The 15,141-nt window shown below is 46.3% G+C and overlaps 1 protein-coding gene across 4 annotated transcripts in view; it reads left to right on the top strand.

Annotated features, from left to right (window-relative positions):
* Nucleotides 1-14,556, top strand: part of LOC1279618 (protein gustavus) — a 109,628-nt gene extending 95,072 nt beyond the window's left edge. For all 4 annotated transcript variants that reach the window (XM_061652998.1, XM_061652997.1, XM_061652996.1 and 1 more), the window contains 2 exons: nucleotides 12,456-13,369; nucleotides 13,472-14,556. In XM_061652998.1, the coding sequence (XP_061508982.1) occupies nucleotides 12,667-13,369; nucleotides 13,472-13,611 (843 nt within the window). In that variant the 5' untranslated portion in view covers nucleotides 12,456-12,666 and the 3' untranslated portion in view covers nucleotides 13,612-14,556. The remainder of the gene's footprint in view (nucleotides 1-12,455; nucleotides 13,370-13,471) is intronic.
* The last annotated feature ends 585 nt before the right edge of the window (nucleotides 14,557-15,141 follow it).

Raw genomic sequence — 15,141 nt, 5'->3', positions numbered from 1 at the left:
GTCAGCTGGTCATCGGGAATTGAGCTCACGGCATCCGTCGCGTCGTGTGTTGTGTTTTGTACAGCGCACTAACTCTAATTCGCGAAGATGGGTTGCTGGTGTGCACCAGGTGCTTCCTATCGTCATCTGAACTATTGGTTGCTTCGCTGTCCGAGTTTTGAGCAATACGGAGTAAGCCGAGCATACTCCTACGAAAGGGAAATTTAGAAGCATTGGGATTGAGAGGTTTGCTACATCTCTTTTTTACGAAACATCAACGATGTTTAGGCTGAAAATTGTATTTATGTCCCTGAGTGCTAATGGCAGGTAGGGGCAGTGATGATCGCAAAGCTCTGTTCTTGTTTCTAGATCTCACGAATGTTGAAGGTTACATGAGCGGCTTGATCTTTTCAATTTTAGCATTTTAAGTAGAAGGGAGAGGGCAAAAGAAAATATACACTATCGACCTGTCCTGCACAGATCATCTCGTGTGTCTTGAAACAAAATTTTCCCTACTCCAGAAGTTTGCCAGATGAAGATCTGCAAACGTATCGTTGAAGAATCTACAAAGGAAGAAGTGTGAAATATTTAAAACGCATTCAAATGGAAATGACGTGATCGCTTGCCATGCTACCGGCAGATAGTTGAATAAACATGGGTGACTTAGCGGTGGCAACAATCTGCTATACAGGCACTCCGAAGGGTCAATCGTAATAGGTCCAGACATATTTGCTTGTACTGTCTGTGCGACTGTCTTGGTGTGGGTTCAGCGATGGTCACCAGGAATCATATTATTTGGTTTATGTATATCTATAATCTAATAATTAATATCAGCGTGTAAATGTGTGTCTCTGTTTATTAAATATCTGTTGTTTTGGTGTAATACACTTAAAATTGCTATGCAATTAGGAAAGTTTTGAAGCGTTGTGTCCAAGATTAGCGTACATTCGTTCTTGTCCAGCTCATGCTTGAAGCCGATTACTTGCAGACAGTACTTGAACAGAAAAGTTCAATGGACTTGAATGGCCGGCAAAGCCGCAAGATCAAACCAGCTGTGCGTTCCTCTCAGAACTGTGGGTTCGTTTGAACTTCCTTGTATGTGTGTTTGTATACGTATACGCTCGAAGGAAATGCCACGTTTCGTTTGCGGCAAGATGCAGCTTCCGCTTGGAAAACGAACTAAAATTAGCTTTTTCCTCTCGATGCTTGATTTGTTTGCCTTTACGCGCGAATCATTAGTCCGCGCTCTCTTTGCTTGCGTGCCGGGTCTGATGCATCTCGGTATACGCACTCGAAATGGTCTGACATTTACACGGAGTCGGCACAGCGTCGTGCTGGTGATCGTCGAATTTTCTCTCACGGCCACGAGTAGCTAGCTGCGGGAAGGAGGTGGCATCACGCATCTGGTTTCATTAACATTCCTTCGCATGGTTGTGTTGTGGGCCGTTCCACGCCCCGTCCTCGTGTTACTGCAGGTGACATTTTTCGGGGGCTTATGGGACATTTGTCCTGTGCTATGGAAAACATAAAGCACGTGGCTGACTTCCGTATTTTTCATCTTCAACGCCAGCATTGAGCATAAGGATAGTATTTTCCGATATAGGAAGTGTTTAACGTAAGTAAATGGCAAACTTTAATCTAAACCGGTTGGGTCGTGTGGGTGCACCATTTCGGATATTCCCTATCAGAAATGACGACTGTTATTGAGTTATTTTCCCGTAACGCACTGTCCTTGGAATGCAAAGAATGCAAATGGGGTTCGGGGTTTGCTCACTAAAGTGTCATCTTGTGTGTTGTTTGGACGGTGGTATGTGTCGCGAGGACAGTAGGCCCTTCCTATCGCATATTCAGGTACCCGACAGTTGGAGTGGAGCGGAGCGGGCACTCGCTGCGCTTCTGGATGAAAAAGTAGCAGCATTGGTGTGGAAGTCGACCGACCTGCATGACCGAGTAAACAGTTCAGCTGCGTTTGACAATGGATTTCCGTTGGTTTCGCTTGGCCGTTTTTACATAGCGAAGCGGCACGGCTCCGCGGTCAGCTAGCCAAGCGACGATGCTAAGCGATGCGATCAGTTGGAAAACGCGTTCTCCACGGTTTGAGCGCGGTTTTGATGCTGCCGTTGCTTACCGTGCTACTGCTGCGTGTGTATTAGTGCGCACCTTTTTTTGCGCCAATTCGTGGCATGGTCCGGGCGACTAAGACGGCTCGGTAACCGATACCAGGCAAACGGAAAGACGATCTTAGCAACAGCAGCGGTCAGCTGAACAGCCATTAAGTTTTGCTGTCTCTTCACGCTACGAACTGCTGATGAAAAATCGATTTGTCGCCAGTGCAACGACTCGACACAGCCAATCACGGAAACGGTCGTCGATCGTGAAGAGATTTGAACCGTGCATACGAAATGAAGTGGTGCTAGTATCCACCAAACGCGCCGTTGGGCGGTACGGTTGGTTCGTTCTTTCGTTTTTTTCGGTTGCACACATCGCTGCGTATCTTTATCGCTTCGCCAAGCACGTTCGTTATTTCGCGCACACACCAACAACGCGCGCCTTAGGGTCCACGCGGTAGCATACCTTCGATTGGGCGGTTCTTCCTGTTTGAAAGAACGCACTATAAAACTTTTGACTTGACGAACGCCGCAATCGTTGTGTGTCCAGCGAGACACCGGCGACACCAATCGATAATAGCACGTGTATTATGGGTAGCGTCACACAGGACAACCGCTACCAGACAACCTTTGGACTGTCATTTTGGTTTAAGAGCTGCTGTAGCCTTGCTCACAAGAAACACACCCATTCGGACCGTCCCCTCAATTGGCCGACGTCCAACCACGGACGACCTTAAACACTCATTAATGGCAATGTGGGATGATAAGGGCGAGTGTTGCGAATAGCTGCACTGGTGTTGGTAAAGCATCGGTCAATTAATTTAATAAATCATAAACAAATGCGGGGCGAGAGACGAAGCGGATCATAACCATTTAACAAGGCCGCGCCACTCTGGTAGAGCCGTAAGAATAAGACGACAGACAGACGACGATCGCATGGTCAGTTGAGTGTACAGTTGACAGAGTCCCTTCGTTGTGGATGTGATCTCGTTTATTAGTTGACATGGTTTATACGCTGAGTGTGATGGCGGGTTGTGACTAAATAATGTCCTCTAAAACAGTCTCATCATCACCCGCTTTCGTACTGCTTGTCAACGTCCTCCGTGTCCCTCGTATGGAGCGGTAGAATGATCTGCACAACGTGCAGTTACTATACAACGTTCCTTGACCTCTCTCGCTTCTAGGCCATGGTGCTATGCATGAGCAAACGTATGTGTACAGGCTCGGTGTGTGCGTGATGTGTACATTCGTACGTCATCACATTTCAGTCGCTTTTGTGTATCGATCGAAGTAAGGGGTCTTCCTCCTTAGCGAAGGTTAATGCAAGCAAACACGAGGGGGATGTCCTTTAGAGGTTGTTGTCTCGCCTCGACCCGAACAGCGAGACACTCACAAACATTTCTTTTGCAATGGTCGCAATCGGACGTATCGATTACACAAAGAATAATATAATTTTTAGGAAGTAACAAATATATAGTACCCGTTCAACGCGTTTGGTCGATTCCCGGCTTTATTGTGCTTGGCGGATTGTGTAAATTTATAAGGGCATAAGTGACCTTCGTTCTGTTTTGTTTAAATAAACGTGGTACAGGGCGCCAGCTGAGTGAAAACGGTATGCTTTACTAAAACGGTATGACTGCTGCTCGGAGGTATCAATAATGTATGCTACTAAAACCCGCATCCGTGTGGCACCAGTAGATGTCCAATTGTTCGTTATGTTTTAACTAGTAATAATAGGTTCAAATTAAACTTTTGCTGTAAAAAAAGTCAGTTCAATTATGCTGGTTATTATTTAAATATGCCTTTGCTCCCTTTCTTGTGGCTTGCAGTGTTAGTTATGGTGTTGTAGTTGTATCAGATTGTAACAGTCTTACAGATGACCCACACAAGGATGAAAAATATTCGGTAATGAAAGCGGAGACAAATTTGCGTTGCCGTGCGTTGAATCTCCAAACAAGGAACTGTTGCCACCTTCGCGATCGTGGATGTCGCGACAAATGGTAGTCGCCGTCGTAAGAAGTTGTCTGTCTGTGCCATTTTATCTGTGCCTACTGCTGTCGGCTGTAAATGGTGTAGCAAATAATAGAAATAATGATGCTGACCTTGGCCACATTCACATTAGTGCGCGATCATATGGACCGAAGAGGGGTTTCCTGCTATTGAATAATCAAAGCCGGAGATTTGCATGTGTCTTTGGGTTATGCTACCTTTCGGAAGGAATGAGACGAAACGGCTTAACCACTTGAAACCCCTGCGTGGGTGTTTCCTATAGGCCCACGCACGTCGCACGTGTTGGCTCGTTTCCCACTGTTTGGTTTGCAAGCGTTTGTTTCATTCTAGTATCATTTTATCAATGTTCACTCCACCGTTCCAAAGCAATATGATATGAGCGTGCCGTGTGCGGGAAACGGATCTGCATGCAGCGTTAACGCCTTTTCCCACACCGCACTTGTATATTTGTTGTAAAATACCAATAGACAATGAAAAGGTGTATGCACGTGTGGAGCCAAGGTCCAAACCAGCGCGCATGTAAAAACGTGTCACAACGCACAAGGAAAGAAACACCGCACACTGAAGAGATAACGCATAATTGCACAAATGTACCACTCCACATACCCGCTTGGGTGATATTTATCTAAAGAGGTTGTACAAAAAAAAATGCGCAAATAGCTTAACGCAAATGGCAAAGAGGGAAGTTGCACAGGCAGCTGTGTTGGGGGTTTGCTTTTCGTGCCGTTGTAATACGGATTTACATAAAGCAAAAGAGCGTTAAATTGCTGCTAATTGTGTAGTGTGGTGGTGGGTCTCATCGTGTAAGACGCATGCTGATCGCAAAGTCGAAGGACAACACCGCGCGCGCTTTCAAGCTCCGAACGGGGAAGCAAATAATCATCAAACGATAGTAAACGTTTACACACAGACCTACAGTATATACCAGTACCAATACTAAGCAATCGTTACTCACCTGTTGGGGGTGCCAGTCGTCACTTGACGGAAGAAAAAAAATGGCGTCATGGTTGTCTGGGGGTCTTTGGGGGGTGTTGAGGGTTTAAAAGGTGTCAGCTAAAGTGTGAGCATCATAATCTCAGGGGCACCAAAACAGGTTCAAAATTTGAGCACCGTTTGCCCAAGAAATCCGCTAAACTCACGCGAACAACGAAGAACACACACTCGCACACACAGAAACACACACGCAACCGTGTCATCATACTTCGTGATGTCACAAGGATGAAGATCCCATGTGCGTGAGGACCACTCGCCGTCGAACGTAGCAGCTTTGGAGCAGTTTGTTTGATTTGCATTTAGCTTTGTTCCTCCTCCACCATTCGTGGCTGGAGCTTCAATGTCGGCCGGACGGTGGTGGTGGTGACCATGTTCTTCAACCTCACACACTGAATGAAGTTCAGGCATTGCGCCGCGCGGTGGTGTTACAGAGTAGGACCGGACCGCGCGCCATTTAGCGAAGCCATGAATTGATAGGCAAATGTCAATATCTGTAGCAATAGTCTAGCGAACTCTGTCAGCGAACAAAAATGGATTTGCCTACCCATTCCTACGTACGTTTGGCCAGTCGCCTCGACGATGCGTTGCGTACCACGCGCCACCATCTACGATTGCGTTAGTATCTATGGCAAAAGCAGCTGGCTGGTTACGATTGCGTGGTTTGCTCAGCCGAAATACACGCACACACACACACACAGACCAGTCCGTCCCATACATTTGGTCGCTGGTGGAGTTTTGATCATCAAGGTCGTCTCATTATGCTCAATCTGCATAAATTTTTTAATGGTCATTGTTTTCGGTAAAAGGTCAATCGCTTGCTGCCCACTCCTTCTTCCCCACCCCCCGGTCAGCGCGTGTGTTTGCGGCGAACTTTGAGCATACACAGCCGCACGTCGCAGCACACGTTTGCACGTACGAGGCCATCTTAATGGCGCACGGCACGCACCGACACTTTGCCCCCGACACACACTGGTACGTAGTGGTAGGCGCGTGAAGTGTGGTAGTGTGCCTGCCAGGGATAAAGCGTGCGGTCAATTCGAATGATATGACGGCCACCGAAAAACCCGCCATCGTGCATCGAGGATAGGCCATGCATGGTTCTCTCGGTTGGTTGGCTGAGGTTGGCAGCTAGGACGATGTCATATTGCGACTACTGCTGCACGATCAACCGGTCCTTGCTCGAATGGCTTTGTACGGGGTGCAACCTCAGCCGCGCGCGTACGAGATCATTGTGTAACGGTTGCGATGTAGACGAATGTGAATGCGCGCGCACACAGAGTAAGACGGTTTTTTTTTGTTTTATTACAAATTACCGTGATATCGAGAATGCCTCGTACATGTGTGTTTTTCAACATTCGTGGTCGTTTGACTATCTTCATAACGTAAATTTCATAAAACATTGAAGAATATTTTTGTACAATAAATTGTTTGTTTTATTTACATTTTAGCTGCAACAAAACACTCGCCCCTCAACCCGCTGCATCCACACCGCGCATGATTTTAGCGAGTTTGAGTGTAAACCCTGAGTGAAAGAATTAGATGTGTAACGAACGATACATTGCCACTGTACCACGCGCAGCTATCGATGTCAGCAGCACAGCAGCACGCGCAATGACAGTGGCGTTGGTTTGCGAGTGCCGGCTGCATTATGTAAAGCTGCAAAAATGCGAAATCTAGTCGCGGTATTGGGCTGGGTGCACCACCTCCTCCCGGTGCCAGGCATCGCAGGGCGAATGGAGTGCACAGAGGACGGGTGGAAAGCATGTCATGGTGCGCAGCATAACTGGCAGCATGGCTTTTTTTTAAAGACGTACGCATGTATTTTTTTCTCTTCTTTCCATTGAACGGCGCCACTGGCACACCACCAGCATCAGCACCACCGCCACTTCGCAACATAAATGCGCGCACAAACACTTCTGTGTTGGAGGTTTCCACTCCCAAATACAGTTCCCAGCACACACACCGAATGGTGTGCTGGTTTATGCCACGATTTTGTCGTATTGAAGGTTAACGCGTGTGTGCCGTCTCTTTCATTCGGCGGCTGTGGCTGTGGCCGCGCCGTGTGCGGCTTTTGCATTTCAATCATAATGTTCGGACCTTACATAACCGTCTACTGCCCCAGTCGCACGGACAAACCTTCGCGAACGACGAATTACTTCCCAAGGTCCGCAACAAAACGCAGCGCTCAGCACAGCGGGTCTAAGAGCAGACAGCATTGAACAATCGATCTTTGTCGCCGGTCGAGTATGCTTTAGAATCGTGTCTTTTTTTTATGTGTGTGCTCTTGCCCGATTGAAATACATCATTAGAATTTATATAAGTTAGCTGCTGAAATTTGCTGCTCTTAAGACGTATCAGTTGGTGTGTAAGAATACCATTTATGCATCCATTCGGTCTGCGTGTCCCCAGTCAGCCAGTCGTGTCTTGTCAGCTAGAAATGAATAATGAAATGATTCATTCTTCGTGCGATCTGTTTTGCATCTGGTTCTCGGTCTTAGTCATTATCATCAATGCGGTGAATTGAATCAATTTACCATATGCCGTTCGGATGTTTTACAAGCTAGTAGTTAGATCACTGACATCAGACAGACTGTGTGAAAACAAGCCCACACTGTGTGTTAATCACAGTGTGTCCATTTGCTGTACCACCCTCTCAGCAGTTCCTCGGAAACAGGATGTCCCAGATCACTCGAATCGTGTTCCTTCTCAGACGGTCGGTTCTCAGACGTGATCGACGGATGTGGTCAATGAATATGATCGCACGATCGTATTTGTGTAATGCATATTTTTAGTAGCAGCTTTTTGATCTCTTTATTTAAACATGTATCCTACAGCAAACGATCCTTTTTGGACTTTTTCTCAGGCCGCTGGGGATCACGCTGCGGAGGTAGGGTGTTGGTAAACTGATTCCAGTTCGTAGCCTACAACCAAAAACCTTTGGTCAAAGTGTCACATTACCAGTGTCTGCGGAGGCCCAGACCTTTAGCTAAAGTAGAACGATGTTGACTTTTTCTTTTACCAAATGGCACCGAACCATCTTTTAAAAATGTTTTGAAGTGCTTCTACTGCCTCTTCTGTACACTTCGAACAATACCACATCCGTCGTGACTGGCGGAAGTTAGGTTAGCTCGTTCGAAAGGATCGCCTCGAATAACGGGCGTGGGACCAATATGAAAAACGATCATATTTAAAACACATTTATCACGTATGCTATCGATTGATTTTCGAAACTCTTTCGCAACTTGATCGTGTTGCTACAAGCAGCTACACGCTTTCTTCAATGAACCGTTGTGCCCGCCATGGCATCAACAGTCTAGAGAGGTAAGACGCATTTTTTGATCCAATATCAGTCCACTCACGCCTTCCTTCGGTGCAATGTTGTTTGCAATGATATTTATGTGTTTGCTGGTCAGTACGGTACGTACGGCATTTAATGCAATGGGTGGATGTGTTTTCCACTAGTTTGTAAAATTTGTTGCCCTGTTTTTATTGCCCTTGTACGTTGTGTACCGTTTGCGTGTGCGTGTGTGTATAGTGCGCGATGGTTAGGGCTTAGAACGAACCCAACCAGTTGCCTTGTTGTACCACTACCTTTTTTATTTGCCTTCACTCTTTTTTTATAACGGCTGCAGGTAATTATGATCGAGGGAAATGACTAACAAACGCAGCTGTGTCGGACCAGACCGCGTCGTCTTGGCTGTGGGGAAAGAAGGGAAACCTACCTCTCCTTTTGCGTACTGAATTATGACAAATTGATACAACGCAACGGTGTTTATTTTTTGCATTTCATAAGATTTTAAAGCGACAGCTCCACCAGCAGCAATAGCTTAGTTTGCGTGCCGTTGGGTTGTGAGTTGTGAGAGGTATATTTGTCAATCGGTGAAAAAACAACTCCAATTTGACCTCCAAGACAGTTAGAAACTTTTCCTAAGAAGGAATCAAACTTTTCGAAACGCTGATTGTGAGTGGCATCGACAATACATGCTTGAAATAGCTCCCCTTGATAGGTAACGATTTCATGGTGCAGAAGTACACAAATGTTATCGATCGAAATTTAAGAACAGCGTTAGAAATTCAACATTCAAGAAGAACTTTTCCTGGAACTATGTGCAGCATCCCATTTTAGCATTGCGCTCTGGGAACGAGAACGTTGAACGCGAGAGAAAACGGCAACGCGGAAGGGCTGGAATGGAATGGATATTGCGCAAATGTACAATTGTGATCGATGATGCACATAAAGGGTATTTTAAAGCGGCGAAAAGAGATGCAGCCAGCATTTAGAGCAGGATGGCTGTGGCAGCAAGGACTGCTGTGGAACGGTGTGCTGAGCAAGGGACACAAATAAAGCGAACGAACTCCGCCAGTATACCGTGCTGCTGGTATATAGGGAAGCTCTCCCCTCGGTAAAGCTGCTGTGGTGAGTTGTGGAACAAGGAACGAATCAAGCATCACAGGAACAGGAACTGCGCATGATCCGTGTATATCCTGTTCGTGTTAGGTTCTTTTTTTTTGGGTTGTTTCGGAGGGATCGTTAGTAAATGCAATGAAAGTATTTACACTGACTGGGGATGGTGGATGCTGCTGCCCTAGCATAATATTCCCGTGTCGTTTGCCTTCTCTGTGCGGGAAATCGACCGATGGCGGTAGCAAACGGTGTTCACAAACGCACACAGAGCAGAGATGCTGCTGCTGCTGCTGCTGCTGCTGCTCGTGCTGCTATTTGATGCTACTGCTGGTAGAGCTCGCTCCGTAGAAGAAGAGAGTACATAAGAAATGTGCTGGGGCTGTACTCGAAATGTGATTTCTCTCCCTTTTATCTTGCTGTTTGACATTTAATCGATACGATTCTATTGTACAATTTCCCTTTGGCGTAGCTTTGAGCGTATGTATATATGTATACATATACTTCTATATAGATGTGTGTGCGTGTATTTGTTGTTGTTGTGCTGCTGCGCATTCTTCGTCGACATCGCCATTTGCGTAGATCCCTAGAGATGTATGTGCGTTTTAATTCATGCATAAGTTATCTCCAGTTTGAGCTGGATGGGCGGGAAAGAACACAAGTTTACCAAGGTTTGCCTTTAATTTATAGCTCTTTAAGCTTTCGGTCCCGGTCTCGGACTGCAAAACCGGCACGTAAAACAATCGAAACGATGAAGATCGAGTCAGGCCAGATACGCCAGCATCAGAACGACTCGTCCGAACCTCCTCTGCCTGCTCCTGCTGTGCGTTTGACGATGAAGAGCAAAAGAGAGCGAGAGAGATGAGTGTTGGTGAAAATGATGATGAGATTCATGCTTTTATATTGCATGGAATCGCACACATCCTCTCTGATAAACCGAAAGCAAGCGACGTGACACTCTCATGCCCGCAAGTAGCAACCTCCACCAGGGGCTCCGCATCAAACGACAGGAAATTGCTAATGATTTTGACATTTAGTCGCCATTGCCGCAATGGATGCAATCGATGCAATGATAGCAATGTGCTAAAGAACGAGTCCGAATGCGTTATCCGATCGTTTTCTTAGCATAAAAGCAAGCGTCAACACACACCATAAAACATACACACGCACACCATCACGCTCAAACTCACACACACACACGCAGCATGTTTGATTGGGTGTGCTGCGGTATGTGTGTCTCTGATGTTGCGTATCGTAAAAGATATGTAGTTGAGCCGTTTGAGTGACAAGTGGTAAATTCAATTTAAAATTGCTTTGGCATTTTATACAAAGAAGGAGACGCTTAAATTAGAGAGCACACACTCACTCTACCAAGCGACCAGTCGCGACAACCCGTACCGTGGTGAGGTGCATGTGGCTTCATAATGATTTGCTGGCCCAAATGGGTTGCAGTTATAATTAAATTAAGCGTGGATAACCAACACACCAGGATTCATATATTTTAATACAACATTACATAGATTCATATTCGCCATTATACGACGCTGTTGTGTGAGGAGGGAGGTGGAGGGTTGATGCGTATCTGTGAAAAGAAAGTCAGAGTTTCTGTATGAGAGCTTAAACACATTTGCTATATCCATCAAGCCGAACCAACAGTAGTTGGCGAAAAGCAGCTGCCACCTTTCGGCAATTCCGTTCCTTTACTGTGCCCATTTACTTGGCCTTTATTTTGTCTTTCTTTTTGCTGGATCGATTTACCAGCACACCTCAGCAGACGACACCTGCAGCAGCGCAGCGGTTGTTACAAAGAGGCTATAAAAAATAATCCTTTGAACACTTATTTTCACCTGCTTGTGTTTGGCAAGCTCTGTGCAAAGTTTTCGTATTCTGTTTTGTGTTACTTTAAAACAGTCATTGGCATTGGATAATTCGCTTTGTGGCGGCAGCGCGTTGTATCGGACGAGTCGGTAGTTGTGGGAACGATACTACAAGTGGCAGCCATCAGTCCTGCTATTCTAATGGAAAAAGATTTGCACTTCGGATCGTAAAAATACATCTACATAAGAAAAAAAAAAACACATAAACTTAATTGAAAAAAGAGCAAGGTAAACGTAAACCATATGCAATAACATGTCCTCGACATCTTTCACTTTGTTCCCTTCGAATCACTCGTTGTTTACGTTCTGGGTGTAATGCGAATGCTTTCTACTTAAAAATACGCACAGTTTTTACTACGCACTGAACAGATACGCTTGCCGGCCGACACTCCAGGGGGCTTTTGGTGAAGCTGGGCGGCTTGTGAAATGGTCCTGGTAACGTTGGATGTGTTTGATTAACCTTGACGTAAATTTTCCTTTTTTGGAATCTGGCAGCAGCTTTCGTTGAATGAAGTGAGTGCTCTTTTTCGGGGTTGTGATTGTTTTCGTAAGGAGGGCAAAAATACGGAACGTGTTTGTTTCTGGGTCGTGCGGCTTACACGGCATGTTTACAATTCACCAGCAGTCCGGCTGGCATTCCGTCAATGGAATATATGGTGCACCGAGAGAGTAGACAGACCAGCAGCACACTGAGCAACTGTATATCGTCCCTGAAAGAGATGTGGGTGGGTGAGTAGTGTGCAAAACGAAGGTGCTGGACGATTATTTTTGGACCGTTTTGTCGCAAAACGGGATCACACCACTGGTCACATACACACACACACACAATAGTGGCTTTGTTCGTCCTGGAGAAAGGAACAGCATCGTCGAAGGACGGTGACACAGAATTTGGTGGGCATACGATATTTTTAACCAAATCGTTCCAATCGGTATTTCCGTAAAGAGAATGGTTCGTTCCAACAAATGTTTCATTTAATTTACGCGGCATAGAAAGATACACATATTGCATACCCTACGCTGCAATGAGCATAGCAGATGAATGTGAAAACTAACAAAAGACTTTATTCTTTTTTCTCACCTTTACAGATACAAATCTAGCCGGGGTCCGGTGTTAAGGTCAAGCGAACGTCGCCGTCCACAGAGTATATCGTCATCCACCCCTGCACTACTGCCGCGCGTGGTCCTGAACCGCATCGATCCGAGAGACTGCGATCAGCGCATTCGCGTTTCGTACAAGGTTGCCATCCGTAGCACCAGAAGCAGTCGCACAAACAACACCAGCAGCAGTCACAGTGGCATGAATATGGGCCAAAAAATCAGTGGCAGCGTCAAAACGGTCAGCCGCGATCAGCCGTCCCCGTTCATTCCGAAGATTCCCCGCGAACTGGCCGCTCACTTCCAGCGCCCCGCTCGGCTGGACGTCCTGCTCGATATGCCGCCGGCACCGCGAGAAACGCAGCTCAAATATTCCTGGAACTCGGAGGACCGATCGCTAAACGTGTTCGTCAAGGAGGATGACAAAATGACCTTCCACCGACATCCGGTGGCACAAAGCACAGACTGCATACGGGGCAAGGTGGGCTTCACCAAGGGCTTGCACGTGTGGGAGGTGTTCTGGTCGACACGGCAGCGCGGAACGCACGCAGTGATCGGAGTGGCGACCGCGGAAGCACCCCTGCACTCCGTAGGTTATCAAAGCTTAGTCGGCCTGAACGAGCACAGCTGGGGCTGGGACCTGGGACGCAATAAACTGTTCCACAACTCCAAGTCTTGCCCGGGTGTCACCTATCCTGCGATACTGAAGTCGGAGGAAACGTTTCTTGTGCCGGATAAGTTCCTCGTCGCACTCGACATGGACGAGGGTACGCTCAGCTTTATCGTCGATGGCCAGTATTTAGGTGTGGCGTTCAAGGGACTGAAGGGGCGTAAACTTTACCCGATCGTATCGGCCGTCTGGGGGCACTGTGAAATAACGATGAAATATATTGGCGGCTTGGACCGTAAGTACAATCACCACCAACGCACCACCGCGTTTGCTGCAATGGAAGGAGTAATGACAATATTAATAATAATACTAACTCGTGTCTTTCCTCCTCTTTTAGCCGAACCGCTACCACTAATGGATCTCTGCAGGCGCGTCATCCGCCAGAGAATCGGCCGGACGTATCTAGAGGAACGTATACCAAACCTAGCCCTGCCGCAATCGATGAAAACCTATCTATTGTACCGGGATCGAAGATAATAAAACGTCCGACAAGCGGCTGCAGACATGCTATAGGAGAAGGGAAGGGGCTTCGATGAGTCTAACAAGGGCGAAACACCATCATCACCATGGAAAACGACAGCAAACATAACACACACACATACACACCTCCACGAAAAATGTTCAACCGAATCCATCAACAGAGCAACCACCACACAACATCCTCCCGGGGACGACAGCAGCGATGCATGTGTTCGTCATGAAGTGTAGTGCTTCGCCGAGTGGAGGTATTCTTCTTGTATTCTGATTTTGGCTTCGTCTACATCAACCGCCGATAATGCGCTAACGCATCATCCTCCAGTAATGTGCCAGCCAGCGATCGAGTTTTTTTGTTTGTTAGTTTTGTTTTGCTTTACGGTTTCTCGTCTATCGCCAGCCATTTGCGTGCAAGTTATGTGCACTGTTAGAAACAATAGTGTGTGTAGATGGTGATAAAGAACACAAGCTCACAATCTCGGGTCTTGGGTCTCTGTAGCTATTGCGATTTAGAAGGATAGTAGCTCTAACTACTACCGTCTCACTTAGACAATGGGAAGCAGAGGTCGAGCTCGAAATCGAAATCCTAATTTTACGATCATAACACCGACCAAGGCAGCACGGCTATTAAGTATAGATTAATAATTGTGTCCACTGCCTATCCCGGCGAAGATTACGATAGCTTACTATTACACTTAATTTTATTGGACTAATTTTTATGGACATTTTAGGACGTGGTAAAATATTAAATTTGCGCTGCATTAGACAAGCATAGCACATGAGTCAGAGAAAACAAAACATCAATCAGCTCGAAGTCTTGACCTGAAAGCATCGTGATTATTTGCTGGTACGATCCGTGTAGTCAGACCGTATAGTTTTGATTTATTTCACAATCCTGTACTACTTTGTGATAAAGATAAAATAGTGTAACAACATTCAAAAGCAAAATCGTTCGTATATGAAGTCGTTGCGGTGTGCATGTGGTATGATGGTATGACAGAACATTTCCCGACACGAAGTAAAAGAACCCTTGTGCACGAAGGATCAATTGGCAATTGGCACTGCTAGCTGCCTGGGAGGGTTTTGAAAACACAACCACACTTGCATTCATGTTTGTATGTGTGTGTATGTGTGTGTTGTGTGTATTCCTAGTAGTGTTCCGGAATACGATCGCCATGGGATTCGCGAGAAACCAGTTCAGTCAGCGGACACTCTCAGCAAGCAGGGTGTGATTATAAGCAATAATTACTGATAAACAGACTGGTGGAGGGAGTGTAGAGTGTAAAGCCAGGAGAGGGGATCAACGACGGCTACGGGATGTGGTGACCACCGCCTTTCGCACAAAACTCTTACCACAACCCTGGTAACAGCACAACCTCTCATTATACATTTATATACATAGTAACTACACACAAACAAACAAACAAAGAACCATTCTGAGCGCAGAGCCCACACCACGAGCCTCTTCCATTGGACGTCTCTTTTTTGGGATGACACAACAAATAGTGGCATAATTGATCGAAACGCGATGCA

This window comes from Anopheles gambiae, chromosome 3 (genome assembly GCF_943734735.2).
Source record: "Anopheles gambiae chromosome 3, idAnoGambNW_F1_1, whole genome shotgun sequence".
Taxonomy (NCBI): domain Eukaryota; kingdom Metazoa; phylum Arthropoda; class Insecta; order Diptera; family Culicidae; genus Anopheles; species Anopheles gambiae.
Note: the sequence above shows the minus strand (reverse complement) of the source record. Positions and strands in the feature narration are given on the sequence as shown.